We start from the raw sequence: 15,767 nt of genomic DNA, 5'->3' as shown, positions 1-15,767 counted from the left end.
AAGGACAGTCCCATTCTACAACAGTGGCATCATGTAATATTTGTCCTTTTGTGACTGGGATATTTCACTCAGCATAATGTTCTCCAGAGTCAACCCATAATCTGATTTTTGTAAAAGTACTCATTACAAGCATGCCTCAAGGTAACTATTCTAATCAATTCTCCAGTGGCCTCTTTTGTCTCCTTCCGGTCACTAATCTTTCTCCAGGGGTGGCCGTTCTCCTGATCTATAACAATATGGATAAATTTTGCTTGTTTCTGAGCTATATATGTATCTATATAGATATATTTAAATCTGTAAAAAAAAAAGAAAGACCCTCACTAAGGTATGTTGACATAGTAGTGATTGTAGGATGGTACAGGTTCTGCTGTACATGGGATTGCTATGAGTTGGTGTTGATTCCACAGCACCTAGCAACACATCCCATATGGTGGCTGTGCCATGAGGTACTCATTCTATTTATCCACTTTTCAGATGGACATTTAGGGAGGCTTTAGTCTGGGACTCCTATGAATATGAGGGATTTTTTTCACATTCACTGTGGTGGCACAGTGCTTAAACTTTTGATATTAACTAAAAGGTCAATGGTTGGAACCTACCAGCAGCTCTGGTGAAGAAAGATGTAGCAGTCTGCTTAGGTAAAGATTTATGGTCTTGCAAATGCTGTGGAGTAGTTCTATTCTGTCTCGTGGAGTTGTTATCAGTCTGAATTGACTTTATGACAGTTGGTTTGTTTTTTTTTTACTTTTCTTATGAATGTTACTGCTGTGAAGACCATTGCGCACATCTTTTGATGCCCATGCACATGCATTTCTGTTGTGTATATTCCTGGAAGGGAATTTGGGGGCCATAGTGTAGGTATATGTTCAACATCAGTAGATGCTGACATAGTTTTATAAAGCTGTGGTAGAATTTCTGCAATTTGTAAGATTTCTGTTTCCATTTTGCAGATGAGGGAGAATGAAAAGTAGTTATTTCTATACTGTTCCCATATTGTTGTTTTTAAGTGTCATCAAGTCATAGACGACGCATAGCGACCTTATGAACTAAAGACCTGAACACCTGTATAACTTTCATCCTTTTTGCAAGTTCATAGAGTTTCCGGAGGCAGGCTATTTCAGAAGTGGATGCCACTCCTGTTTCCAAGCTTGTTTTAATTGAGAGCTCCACCAAACACTGTCCACCATGGGTAACCATTATCACATTTGACTCATCAAATACCAGTGTTTAGCATCACAGCAACCACAAGTTACCTCTGTACAGCAAATGGACAGACCAGTGCTACACCGCTTAGAAGACTGTTTGACCAAAACAATTAAAACCAGGCCTGAGGGCCGTAGATTAAAATCCCCCATCTTTGACTTGGTAGCATCACTTTCTGTCCACTAGGCCAACATAGCTCTCTCTATGTTGTTGTTAAGTGCTGTCAAGTTGTAGACGACTCATAGTGACCCTATGAATGAAATACCTGAACACTTATATAACTGTCATAATTTCTCCGAGTGCATAGTTTCTGGAGGCAAGCCATTTCAGAAGTGGATGTCACTCCTGCTTCCAAGCTTGTTTTAATCAGGGAGCTCCACCTAACATTGTCCAACGTGGGTAACCATTATTGCATTTGACACATCAGTGTCACAGTGTTTCGCATCACAGCAATCATGAGTTACCTCTGTACAGCAAATGGACAAACTAGGGCTATACCGCTTACATATTATAGATAGAAAAATTGTATCCCAAATATAACTAGTTAATTGTGAGACCAAGAGTCTTCCACTCTTTTTTTTTTTTTTTTAAATTTGTGTCAGTGTACCGTCAAATCAGATCTGACTGGTACAGGAGGAGATTGTCCCTCCTTCCCCGGCAGAGCATCTGGTGGATTCAAATCGTGCGCCTCTGGGATTGCAGTGCAGCTCCATGCCACTAGGCCACCAGAGCTCCCCTCATCCACTCTTTTAACCATAAATATTTTCTGAGCCTATACTCTGTGTCTAGTTCTGTCCTGGGGACTGTTGTTACCGTTATGTGCCATTGAGTCACCTGTAACTGATAGCAACCCTATCTATGTACAACAACTCTGAGGCCTACGCCCTATCCTGAGCCTATCTTACTGATTCCGATACACCCGCACTCGTTATCCCAGATACTATGTCAATCCATCCCATCCAGGGTCTTTTTGTCTTGCTCTGTCCCTCTACCCTTCCAAGCATCATGTCCTTCTCCAAGGACTGATCACTTCTGGCCAAGTGTCAAAAGTATGTGAGACAAAGCTTCAAAATCTTTGCTTCTAAAGAGAAACTTGGTGTCACCCTCTGCAAGAGAGACCTGTTTGTTCTTTTGGCAGTCCATGGTATATTCAATACTCTTCTCCAGCACCACAACTCAAAGGCATTGATTCCTCTTCTGTCATCCTTTGTCACTGTCTAGCTCTCTAATGCATAGAAAGGACTAGGGACTCACTAATCACCATGATGGGTACGGTCCACATCCTCCTGGAATTTCTGCTTTACCTAAACCTATTCTGAACCCAAACGTGCTTAACTCCAAAGCTGATACTCGTCCACACTGACATCCTTTCTCTATGTTCCCTTGAAGCCCAGACAAATGCTTGGCGCAGAATGAAAAATTGAGAGAATGCAAAGTCTCAGTTGGACCATCTGCGTTGATCAGTAAACCCATGGATGGGCATTTTTTTTGCAAACTACAGACCAGGACTGTTTTCTCTGGTCTTTTTGGGGCTAATGGGAAAACCCAGGGACATTTAGTGTCAAAATGGACCCTGGATCAAGCCAGGTTTCTAGAATTCAAGCCTCAGGACCCAGGCAGAAGGACCTCTGCATTCTTCTGAGCTAGAGAGAATTTATTGAGGGAGAGGACAGAAGTCCACAAGGTTTCAAGGACCCAGAAGATGGTCTCTGAAGGTTACTTCTGGTTCCAAGACATGACAAATCCTGATCACTGTAGGCAGCTGAAGGATGCTCAGTTTGGCACATGGAGGTTGGTTGAATTCATAGTTTGTTGATTTCACGAACTGCAGACCATTCTGTGAGAACAAAGTCCAGCATCAGTCACCAGTGTGTTTTCCCCTCCCACCTACAAGACTACATCGAAGGGGATGTCATCCATCCATCCATTCACATAACCCAAGATCCAATTCTAGCAACACTTTCCAAACAATCCTTAACTATTTATTTTGTGCCCTTCCTCCCCTAGACTGTGAGTTCCATGAAGGCAGGAACGGTATTATTTGTAAATGGAGTGGAGGTGCATTCAGATTTGGGGTGAAGTCAGTGGTCCCTACTGATCTGGGGGAAGATCTTGGGAGAAGCTACAATCTCTACTAACCTGAAGTTTGAGTGAGTCTCCCTTGGCAGGGGTCTCCCTTCTGTTGTCCTAGCTCTCTCAGGGGACAGTTCTGGTCATCATAAGGCGGTCATCTCTAAGGTGTTTTCAGAGCATGTGCAGACACCCCTTAGGGAGGGGGCACTTCTTCCAGCCATTGGCCAAGCCCAAGCAGCTTTTCCCATAGGGACACAGAAAGTCACTCAGAAAACTTTTCAGCAGTTTCACATCTAGCTGTCTGAGGATTTCGTCCATCAGAGGGCACACCTGGATCATGGATCACAAGCACAGAAAGAAGTGTCAGGCTAGGAGGTGGGATAAGAAAGCTAGAACATCTATGGCTAGATGGCATTGACTTGAATGGATTTCCAAAAGAAATTGTAGTAAGAGTTGTTCCCTTATATTGAGCACCAATTATACACTGAGAACGTCTTTGCATTGATCCTTGGGACAGCCCAATGAGATAGAGACTGTGATTGTTAACAGAAAGGAAAACTGAGACTCAGGGAGGCTCAGTCACTTGTCCCAGGAGAGACAATCAGTAGGTGACAGAACTGTAATTTAAAATTATTTCAAAGACCAAGGTACGAAACCCTTGTTTAATGACCAATAAGTATGCTCTGGACCTCAAACTCAAGGGTACTCCAGGGGAAATAATTTTTCTAAAGTTACCTGACTTGCTACTAGGTGGGGAATAACTTTCTCCATCTTCACTATGAGGTTTTGGAGAAAATATTTCGTCTTCATTGAAATATCCCTAGAGAGAGAGAGAGAGGGGTGGTGTACAGAACATAGACATTCTGGATATACAATGGTAAGGACTATGTGTTGAATATACTTTATGCAGTCATTTCATCGTCAGGCAGTCCTATTATAAAACATAGCATCATCACCAACCATCAAAGGAGTAACTCAGAGAGGTGATGTGATGTGCTCAAGGTCACACAGCAAGTAAGTACTGGTTGGATTAGAACCATGTCTACAGAACACCAGAGGCCAATCCATCCTTCCACTGTCCTCCCTGTGAATGTCCTGTAGAGATGTGGGAGGAGGGATCCAGGCACTCAATGAATGTCTGGTCATAAATAAATAAAGGACATCCACTGGGGAGTTGGTTGCATTTAGCATATTGAGATTACAGAGGTAAACCAGGCACAAGCCATACCCTTGTGCAAACCCACAGACTGTTGAGGTCAACAGACTTGGATACCCAATCTATCGATTTTCATTAATGTTGAGTTTTACTTTCTTGTTCCTTCCTGTGTCTAGTTTAATGCCTGACACAGAGCTGCTGCTCAGTATGCAGCTGTTGAAGGAATGAGTGATGGGAAGGAATTTTAGAGAAGAAGGAAAGGGCATTCCAGGCAAAGTACATACAAAGGCACAGGGATGTAACATGCAAGAGTGTTGATGGATGAGTAGGCACTTTAGAGAAGTGGGAGACAAAAGACTGCAAATTCAAGCAGAGAGAGGACAAGTAGGGCCTTGAATGACATTTGAAAGTTAACAATTAATCCTGAGGATACTGGAACCATTGCAGGATTTGGGCTAGGGACTGATATTGGACTGGATTTCTGTATTAGGAGGTTCCTTCTGCTGCAGGGTGGAGAATGGAGGGGAGGAGGTGACATCTGGGTCATGGAAGCCTGGGATGAATTTGCTGCAGTGAGCCAGGGCAGTGGCTGTTGCAACAGAGACAAATGAAGGATAGAGTGCTTCCAGGAGGCCATTGATGGGAACCAGTGACAGCTGACAGATGCCTGAGGAGAGCGAGGAGGAGGAAGAGACTGGTTCCTGATAGGTGGCATCACCAGAATGCAGATTGGAGAAGAGCAGCTGGTATCCAGGGGGAAGGACGAGGTCTATTTTGATTTACCCAGGAGGTGGTGGAGGCATGAGTTTGTAGCCAGGGTTGGCAGGAAGGGGGCCCAGGCTGGAGCGTGGCAGTGGGGGCCTTACTCAGTTAGGATCATCATGTCGACAATGCTGCGCTCTGCAAAGCAATTGCCTATTTTCAGATCTCGCCGTCCAAACTCATCTTTCTCCAGCCAGAATTCCACAATCAGGCTTGTGCTTGTGTGCAGCGGTATAATATTGTTATTGAAGGGCCTGGAGAGGAGAGAGAGGAAGAGGAGGAGAGAGAAGAGAGGGGACAGACAGAGAGTAGAAGAAGATAGAAGCCACCGGCATGAAGAGTGACAATTCATGTGACAGCTACCGTCCACGGCTGGGCCTCCCCTTTGCTCTCTGAGCCTTTCCAAATGCCAGTGAAAAAGGGAATTAAATATTCAAGTCAGACTGGGAGCAAAGTGGAATTAGAGTGGCTTTGGAAAATCCTTCCAATAGATCAGATTAGGGGCCTTATGGGAAACAAACCCCAGCAAAACCCCATATCAAACCTACCACCCTCAAATGAATTCTGACTCAGTAATCCCCTATTGGAATTCTGAGGCTGTAAATCTTAACCAAAGAAAACGACTATTTTTTTTTTTCTCCCAAGGAATTACTACTGGATTTGAACTGCTAGTTCAACAGATAAACACACTATGCTACCAGTGCTCCTTTAGAAATTCAAAAGTTGTGAATTATTGTCTGTTTTCAAGATCTTTACCATTTAGTATTAGCCTCCTTTTCCTTGGACAAAAAAACACATTGAAGAAGAAGAAGAAAGAGTAGTGAGGGAATTATTAGCTACTTAATCATTAATGAGGAGTTTGTGTTTTTTTTTAAAAAAAGTCAAGCTCAATGTGGTGCAAGTTCAATGTAATGAATTCACCTATGTTTAAATGAGCAAATGATCTCCCTCCACATCAATCTCCATTCACATTTTCGCTGAAAAAACCCAGGCTCAGAGAGCTGAAGTGACTGACTTGCCTCTTGAGTATGGAAGGGGTAATTGAACTCAGATTGTTGCATTCAGCAAGTCTTGGGTTCTTAAGGTGCTTGCTTTCTCTACCTCACCCCCTCCCAGCTCCTCCCCCTCAGCAGACCCTCTCTTGTGGGACTCACAGTTTAAATCTGATGTCAAATTCAAGTGAGATATTTGCCGAGAACCACTCTTTATGGAAAGACACTTGGATCCTGCCATATGGCAGCTGGATGTTGGTGATATTGATGCTATAAGAGGGAGAGGGAGAGGCCTTGTGTGAGATAGGCAGGGTCCCAGGCTAAGACCAGCTGGCCTATCTGCAGAGCGCACCTGGCAACAAGTACTGGAGTCAGGTTGTCTCATAGATGTTCTGAGGGCAAACGCTCCCAGCAGGAGCCTAGAGCTGTGAGCTGGCTGAGGGTCCCTTCAGCTCTTCACACTGACTTGTGCAACCCACAGCTACCTGCTGCTGAGCTGCAGGCCCACACCCAGCACATGCTTTTCAGATGGAGCGCCTGCTTTATCTCAGAGAGCAGCCCTCCTTCCATGTAGCCAAAGCCAAACTCATAAGCAATCTTGACATCTTTCCTCCCTGCCACTCACTTCCTCAGCTAATCATATTGGCTGTGCCTTCAAAACACATCCCCAGTTTGGTCACTTTCCACCACTTCCTGATCTATGGTCTGGTCCAGATGATCATCACATCCTGTCTGGTGATGCACTGGGCTCCCTGTGACCAGCTTGGTTTTGCTACAGACTATTTGCCACACAGCAGCCATGGGTGTCCTAATACTTGTTGTTACTTAACAACCTTCACTGATTTCTCAAAGCACTTGGAATAGAATCTCATCCCTTACTACCACCAGGGTCTGGTCCCTGCCCACTCGTACAACTGCATCACTAGGGCCTTTCTCCCTTGCTTACCCAGCTGTGAGGCCATGCTACTCTTCCTTGAAGACTCCATACACTTTCCTACCCCAGGGCCTTTGCACTCACTGCTCCCTTGACCCAACATGCTGTTGACTTCTCATAGCACTCAGTCCCTGTGAAATTTCTGCTTAGTCTGAGAAGCAGTTAAAATAGAGGTGAGTAGAATCAGTATAGGTCTGAAAGGTTAATGACGTTTTCAGGTCTTGTTGAGTAAGTTCCCTGCCTAATCTGGCATCACCCTCACAAGTTCTGTTGTGCTCAAGGCCACTGATGTGCTACTGTGTCCAGCCACCTTGTTGAGGATCTTCCTCTCATTCACTGACCCTTTATTTTCCAAGCATTCTGTCATTTTCTAGGTACTGGCCTGAAGACATGTATGAAGTGTGGGAGACAGAGTCTCAGTATCTTTAACACTCTTGGCTACATTCCTTCCATGACCTATTTGTTTGTTGTTTTGAAATATTCTTTAACAGTAACATGATACAAAGGCATCAATTCTTCTTCATTCTTCCCAATCCATTGTCCAAATTCCACATGCATGTAAAGTGAGAAAGAATACCAAAGTTTGAGTCAGGTGCATCTAATCTTACTTTAAAATTTTTTTTTAGTCTAGTTTCTAAGTATTTTTCTCTTCTTTTATTAAAATTTTTTAAACTGTGATTTTAACAAAAGTTTACAGAAAAAGATTTTCATTCATTCAGTGTTACACATTCTCTTCCCTACCCGCCTCCGTTCACTTTTTAAAAAAGTATTCGTTCATAGTTGCATAATTTCTTCCCTCTCCCTTCCCTTCCCTCTCCCTCCTCTCTCCCTCCTTTTCCCCTCCTCCCTCAGTCCACTTTGCTATGCACTTTATTCTGAACTGTTGTCATACAAATAATGTTGTTGTTGTTGAGTATCACTGAGTCAGAACCGACCCATAGTTGACATGCCAATGGGTTTTTAGAGGCAGTTGATCAATCACAAGGGAGAAGATTGCCCATTCTTCTCCTGCGGAGCAGCTGGTGGGTTCAAACCGTGTGCCTTTGGGATCACAGTAGAGATTCTTACCACTAGGCCACCAGAGATCCCTGTACAAATAATACCTAATCATATATTCCTTTTAAACTGTTCTTCCCTTCATCTGTTCCAATGCAGTGTTCACACCTAGTCTTTAAAATGACATCTTTGTTCTGTATCACTTTAAAGAGGTCCTTGGCAGCAGATTTGCCCAAGGTAGTATAGTAATCACTAAAAAAAAAAACCCCCAAAAAACCCAATAAAAAATTAAAAACAACTTCCAACATACACACACACACACAAACACACACACTAAAAACAACCCCAACAACAACAAAGTGAACTCCCTGCCAGCAAGTTGGTCCAGCTCACAGCCACCTGCATGAGGTTTCCGAGTCACAATGGGGCGAGACTGCTCATCTTTTCCCACAGAGCCACTGGTGGATTCGAACTACAGGAGATGCGAAGCCTTTGGGTTAGCAGGCAGCTTGCTAGGGACAATGTTAATCACTATTGTTATTGTTCTGTGCTGTCCAGTCACAACTGACTCATAGCTGACCCTCCAGCAGGTTTTCAGAGGCTGCGAATCTCATGGGAGGAGGTTGTCCGTCTTTCTCCTCGGAGCAGCAGGTGGATTTGAACCTTGTGTCTTTAGGTTGGCAGCATAGTTCCTTACCACCGGGCTACCATTTATTATGCATCTATCACATTCTGAGCGGTACAAATGACTGCTAACCAAAAGGGTGTGATTTCAACACAGCCAGAGATTTCTTGGAAGAAAGGGCTGAGACAGTACTACTGAAAAATTGACCATTATCTCACAGTTCTATTATCACAGTTGCTTAGCATGAATCAGAGTGCATTCAGCCACAACTTGTTTGAGTTCGCGCACCAGAGAAGTCACGTGTGTGGTCCTTAATTCTCAGAACAAGTCTCAGAGGGGTGTAAACGTATTATACCCACTTCACTGATGAGGACTGAGGTGCAAGCCTATGACCTGTATAGCCATCAAGCAATAAAGAATGTGGGCATTCAAATGCTGAGCCCCAGTTCCGGATCACATGGCACCCCGGATGTTTACCCTGGCTTGGTTTTGGGCATCCATTTTATAAAGGTCTAGGGTGGCCAAGCAAATTTCTCAAGACTGAGCTAGGAGTTAATCCCAATGAAACTTTGTCTCACGTACTTTGGGCATGTTAGTAGGGGCCAGTCCTTGGGAAAGGACATCATGCTTAGAAAGGTGAGAGTCAGCAAAGGAAGGGAAGACCCTCAACAAGATGGACTGACACAGTGCCTAACAGTGGTCTGGAGTCTGTCAGAGATGGTCAGATGGCACAGGAGAGAGCAGAGGTCAGGTCTGTTGTTGATAGGGTTGCTATGAGTCATAGTTGACAGCACCTAGCAACAACAACAACAACAACAACAACGACGACAACAAGAGGCTCTAGTCCTCAGCCTTCTATTTTATCTCCCTGTTGTACTGTCTCACCAAAGGACATCTTAGAGTACCTTGTATTGGCACTTCCAGTTCTCTCTCCTTTTGACAGTTTTTCCTTTCTTCAGGCCTCCACAGTTCCTGCCCTTTACCCCAGAAGCCTGTGGTGAGCCTCACAGTTCAGGTGGGCTCCTGGGTCTCACCTGTCTTGCTGCTGCATCTGGAGGCCCCTGCAGCCGATTAGCCAGCCCACCATCCCAGGGGCTGCTTGCCTTGAGACATTCAGACTGTTCAGGAGGGGGAGGCCCCGGATCCGGCCCTCAGCATTGTTCCTCGAGAGGCCCTGGAGGAGAACTGAAAACAGACAAGCCACCAGTGAGTTTGCACAGGGTAATGGTAAAAGTGAGGATTTGGTATTCGGAGTCCTGGGTGACAAGCAGTGCACCCCTTCTTGGCTGAAGGATTGTAGCTTGTCACCCTCCACCTCTCAGATGAGATTCTCCATTTGTAAAATGTTCTGCAGGGTTTGATAGGAGAAAGAAATAATACCACCTCAGCATAGGGGCTGGCTAGTTGTTAAAAAATAGCTGTCATAGTTGAAAATTCCCCTGGGCCTCTGTGGGATTAGGAGTAAGAAGTCAAGTGGAAAACAGCATCAAATCAAACAAAAGAGTGATTAATGACAATGTTATGCTATGAATAGGCATAGGACTATTCATATGCTGTGTATTTGAGGTCTGAGAAAAGAGTAAGAAAATGAATGACTTACTGCCAGTGATGGACCAGGATGATACCTCCCCATCCCACCCTGAGGGCAGCAGGCAGAGCAAGGAGCTCAGCTTACTTCTTGCCAGGATGGATCTGCTCTCTGTGTGGGCCTGGGCCAGGCCAGGCCAGGGCTGCCTGGGCAGCACCAAGGAAAGGGCCACCAGGCCGAGGAGAATGAGACGCTTCCAGAATGGATGCATCTCAGTTAGCAGGATCTCCAGGTGTCAAAAAGTGCCAGGAGGGGCTTAGGCAGGTGGCTGCAGGGTTGGTTGTCCCGATGGATGGATGGGCTCATGGTTTTCTGCAGACAATGGTATCAGAGTTAGCCCCCAGCATGCTTTGGGAAGATGCTGCTATGGGCTCTGGCGGCTGCCACCAAGGGCTGCTCACATCATGATAGCAACAGGGGGAGCCCTGATAAGAGGCTGGGATTCCATAGGGAGGTCTTGTTGCTAGGAGACACTCAGAAGAGTCCTCTGTTGGGTCATCCAGTAGGAATTCTGTCCAAGATGCTGGCACAGGTCACTGGTGACATTTTAGTGACCAACTGAACGAATGGATGAGGATGGCAGCCCAAGGTTCTTCAATTAGGCTGTTGTTGTTACGCTGTCAAGTACAACTCATAGGGATGCTGTGATCTGAACCCTATCCTGACCTGTGCCATCCTCATCATCTCTGATATTCTTGAACACCTTGCTTCAGTCACTGTGTCAGTCTACCTGGTCGAGGGTCTTCCTCTCCTCCACTGTCTTGCTTTCCCAAGCACCTGTCCCTCTCCAAGAAATAGCTCTCCTAGCAACATGCCCAAAGTATGTGAGATGAAGCTTCATCATCTTTTCCTCCAAGGAACACTGTAGCTACACCTTCTCCAAGACATAGCTGTTTGTTCTTTTGATAGTCCATGGGGCATTCAGTACTCTTCTCCAACACCGTAATTCAAAGACATCAATTAGACTAGGGTTTTCCTAAAGACAAGGCATCTCCAACACCTACCACAATCTTTGCTTGTTAGAAACTAAGACTTAATGACTGTTGGGTGCCTAAATGACCGAATAAATGAGGAAGGGTAGGAGACTGATTGTTGATAGTTTGTTGAGGACAGAGTGAGAGACTAATCAATGTTCATGTACGTGGCGCCTCCCATGATCCTTGCTGTCTAACCAGTTGCCTTTGAGTCAGTTCTGATCCCAGCAATCTCACGTGCGTCAGAGCAGAACTGAACTCTGTAAAGATTTTAGTGGCTGATTTTTCTGAAGTCTTTTTTTTTCCGCGGGCCTTTCTTAGGCATTTCTGGGTGGACACAGAGCTTTTGGTTAGGTGCAAAGCTCATTAACTGTCACTCAGGGACCTCGCTTGCTGCATGGCAGTTACTAATGAATGTTTGTTAATCTGCTCATTTGTTACAGAGTAGATTCCTACTCATGGTGACCCTCTGTTGAGTTTCTGAGTGTGTGTGTGTGTGTGTGTGTGTGTGTGTGTGTACCGTCAAATTGGATCTGATTGGTAGAGGAGGAGATTGTCCCTCCTTCTTCAGTAGAGCACCTGGTGGATTTGAACTGCATACTTCTGGGATTGCAATGCAGCTTCTTGCCACTAGGCCACCAGAGCTTGCCTAGATGTTGTTGTTGTTGTTATGTGCTGTCGAGTCGCCTGCGACTCATAGCGACCCTATGTACAACAGCCCTAAACTCCGCTCTGTCCTGTGCCAATCGCACTGTCTCTGACACTCCCATCCCAATTATCCCAATCACTGAATCAATCCACCTCATAAAAATATGGAACACTTCACGAATTTGCGTGCCATCCTTGCGCAGGATAGTGATTCTTAATGGGAGCAGACTGCCTCATCTTTCTCTTAAGGAGTGATTGATGGATTCAAACCACTTACCTTTCAGTTAGCAACCGAACATGCAGTGCGTCACATCACCTGTGCTCCTTTAGGTAAATTAAGGAGTTAGTTAAAAAAAAAAAGTTACTTACAGTAGCAGGATTTCCATGGACTTTCTTTTGGCACAAGAGTAAAAATCCTGCCCTGTGAGATAATTGGCTTTAAAAAGTTTGACTTGGGTAGAAAATTATTTACTGATTCATTCTGCCATATATTATATGTTACACTCCTACTATGTGCCAGGCAGAACCATAAACCTGCTCTTCAGCAACTTAGAGTCTGGAGATGGAGTCAGAACTAGGCAGAAGAAACAAGATATAAAATAATTACAAATTACATGATAAGTTAAAGGCAAAGTGTAAGAATTAGAATAGCAGAGAACTTAGATTGGCCACCAAGCAAGGTCTCTTAGAGGTGACATTGGAGTTGGATTCAGGGGAGAGATAGAGTCACTTGAGGTGTGGATAAGGGGAAGACATGCCCAGAATGAGATATTAAGGCCTAGAAGTGGGAAAGGGCTCAGCACATTAGACAGTGCCCTCAAAGGAGGACTGTGAAGCTTCAGTGGATGAAGGGTCCTGTGAGATGAGGTGACAAGTCACAGCTTGTCCTGACAGAACTTTGTGCCCCCTCCTCTCCCAAACACATGTGCATAATGATATAACAGAGGACACTAGTGGCTTAGTGTTAAGGAGTTTCACTGCCAACACAAAGGCAGGGGGTTTGAATCCACCAGCTGCTCAGACGGAGACTGATGAGCAATCTCCTCTCACTACGGCCTCTGAAAACCTGCTGGAGAAGCAACTATGAGTTGATTCAGATTCAATGGCACGTAACAACACGTACCAATATTACAGGGAAATAGAGAGGAAATGAGCAGACAGAAGCAGCCAGTGGCCTGAGCCATCTTGCCAGGGCTGGCTCGGTGGAGGGGGAGAAGGAAGTGTTGGCAGGGTGAGGAGAGGGAATGGAGTGAGATGCTGGCCAGGGCTGGGCACAGACCAGGACACATGCACTGAAAGTGGGAGTGGGTGGCACTAACACCGAGTCTGTTAGCTGTGTAATGAGGAAGGGTCTTTAATCTGATTTTTTGGTTAAATGTTCATCTGTCAGATGCTTTAAAGCTGAGCATCCAAAGTAAGACAGACTAGGGAGAAGGATTGGCCATCTACTTTGAAACAACAGGCCTTCGAAAACCCTATATACAATACAGTGCACTAAGATGAGACTAGCAGATACGGTACCAGAGGCTGAGTCCTCCTATTGGGAATCACAAAGGAGGAGCAACAGTTGTAAACAGACACTAATGGTTGGAAGGCAAGAAGTATAAATGTAGGAAAATTGGACATTTTTATGGAATGCATAAATATTGACATATTAGGCATGTTGAACAACAACAATGATATGATGTGGAAATGAGGTACTAATCCCCCATGATGGATAAATCAAATAGATATAAGAGTCAAGTGTGGAACCCAAACCTCCTTAATTTCATCACAGTCCTAACTGGATGAAAGGGGCATTTAGGCTGTGACCTGTGAAAGATCTTTTCTCATTTTAGAGACTAAAGGGATGGACAGCCAACAAAAGAGATGGAGTGTCGGTGGCTGTGGGGAATTTCACTACCATCAAGGAAACATTTCAAGGAGTGTAGTTCTTCTTTTTTTGGACTTAGACACTTATTTGCATGAGGAAGCGCCTTGATGTTGAGTAACCAGCTTCTCCTGCTGGCACCCTGAATTTGGACTTCTAACTTCCTAAAACTGCCCGCTTATGGTACTCAGACACAGCAGCATTAGATAACTAAGACAGTGCCCATGTGTCCAGGGTGAGGGCCTGGCTCAAGCCTGCAGTTGGAGAGAGATACTGTCTACCAGGACATAGGAAGGAGCTTCCTCAGGGTAGAACTGTGCAGAGAGGTGTTATGCAAAGATGCTTCCTCCTGTGGCCCATCTTGGCATTGCTCCTTTTCTTTAAGGCTTAAATGGCTTTAAGTCTCCATGGATGAGTTCCTGGGTGGCACAAGCAGTTTGAAAGAGGCTATACAGACTGCTAGGAGAATAAGTAGATTCATCCTGGAGAGGGTGAAATTAGGCTGCTTCTTGGAAGCAAGGATTCTGAAGCTCTATCTGACATACTTTGGGCATGTTGCAAGAAGGGTCAAGTCTTTGTAGAAGGACACTTCTGTGGGCTGCCTGTTTTCTTTCTGAGATTACTGTGATCAATTGTTGATCAAGTTATTTTCAATTCCTACTGACTCCATGTGACAAAGTAGAACTGCCTCATAGGCTTTTATTGGCTGTAATAGTTACAGAAGTAGATCATTACGTCTTTTTCGTGCAGAGCCTCCAAATAGATTCAGACTACCAATATTCCAGTTAGCAGTCAAGCACTTAATTGTGTCCATACCTAGAACAGTAGTGGGAAGATATTCTTGTTGTTCAACACATGACAATACTATTTCATCAAAGACATTTAAACTCTGTTTACTTGCCCATTGCTACTCCGTGGAGATCACACAGGATAGGGCAAGGTTCAGACCTGCTGTTCACAGGGTCACTGTGAGTTGTGAGTCCTTGCTTTATAGTCTACCTAAATATTCCTGACATCTCAACCACACTGGATAAAGGCAACTGTTGGATCTAATTTTCAGTGGCCAACATAATAAGCTATTAAAACCATTTCCGGCTGTGTGAATGAATGAACACTTTACATCTTGAATCTTTGGTAACTGTGGCCATATAACTTCATGAGGAAAACAGCCAAGTTTGTATGCCATGTTTCTTGGTCCCCTCTTATAATCAATTTCTATCCCTACCCATTTCCTAGGCATGCTAGACCAATTAGTAAATGTTGCCATTATCTCATAGTATACAAGATATTTAATAATCTAAAATCAAACTCTATACTTGTTCACCGGAGCATGCTGAGATCTGAACCTAGTTGTGGTCCAGTGGCTACAAAGCATGCTTGGTATGAGACTAAACAGATACTTGTTTGCAATGAAACAGTTCCAGGTGAGATTATTACAGAGTACTCAGTTCAGAACAATAATCCGCACAGTGTATTGAAAAGATTAAGTAATGTGAGGTATTTAAAGTTCTAATGTTCATGGAAGAGTTCCAACTATTTTTTCCCTCCAAGTCGGTTGAAGAAGAAAAAGAGAGTAGACAAACAGGGAGTGATATTTTTATAGTTATCAGAGGTCTTAATTGTTGAATTAATGCTAAACAGTCGTTCACTGGTGTTGGATGCTAAAGAGATCATGAGGGACTTGGAGAAAATTCTCTTGGGGACTTCTATTGTCAAAACTTGAGTAGTGACTGAAGGTAAGGATCCAGAGGCAGTGGATGGCAATATGCTTGAGAAATTTGGTGAGGCGGACAAGAAAAAAAGGGCTACCAGGATAGGGATCAATCTTCTCCCACAAATCACAATCTGGTAGACTAGTCTTGTACATTGATGTGTCAAATGTGTTAATGGTTACCCATGGTGGACAGAGTTTGGGGGAGCTCCCTGATTAAAACAAGCTTGAAAGC

The 15,767-nt window shown here is 44.3% G+C and overlaps 1 protein-coding gene across 1 annotated transcript; it reads right to left on the bottom strand.

The window, feature by feature from the left end:
- Nucleotides 1-3,447: 3,447 nt before the first annotated feature.
- On the bottom strand, nt 3,448-10,540 carry BPIFA3 (BPI fold containing family A, member 3). The gene is made up of 6 exons (XM_006881694.1): nt 10,417-10,540; nt 9,776-9,926; nt 6,349-6,456; nt 5,299-5,448; nt 4,012-4,096; nt 3,448-3,606 (listed from the first exon to the last, which is right to left on the bottom strand). Exons 1-6 carry the CDS (start codon nt 10,538-10,540, stop codon nt 3,448-3,450), a joined length of 777 nt encoding a protein of 258 aa, XP_006881756.1.
- Nucleotides 10,541-15,767: the final 5,227 nt, after the last annotated feature.

The sequence above is a fragment of the Elephantulus edwardii genome, unplaced genomic scaffold, assembly GCF_000299155.1.
Source record: "Elephantulus edwardii isolate Elephantulus edwardi_28Jun2011 unplaced genomic scaffold, EleEdw1.0 scaffold00015, whole genome shotgun sequence".
Lineage (NCBI taxonomy): Eukaryota > Metazoa > Chordata > Mammalia > Macroscelidea > Macroscelididae > Elephantulus > Elephantulus edwardii.
The sequence above is the reverse complement of the archived record's forward strand: the minus strand, read 5'-3'. Positions and strand labels throughout refer to the sequence as shown.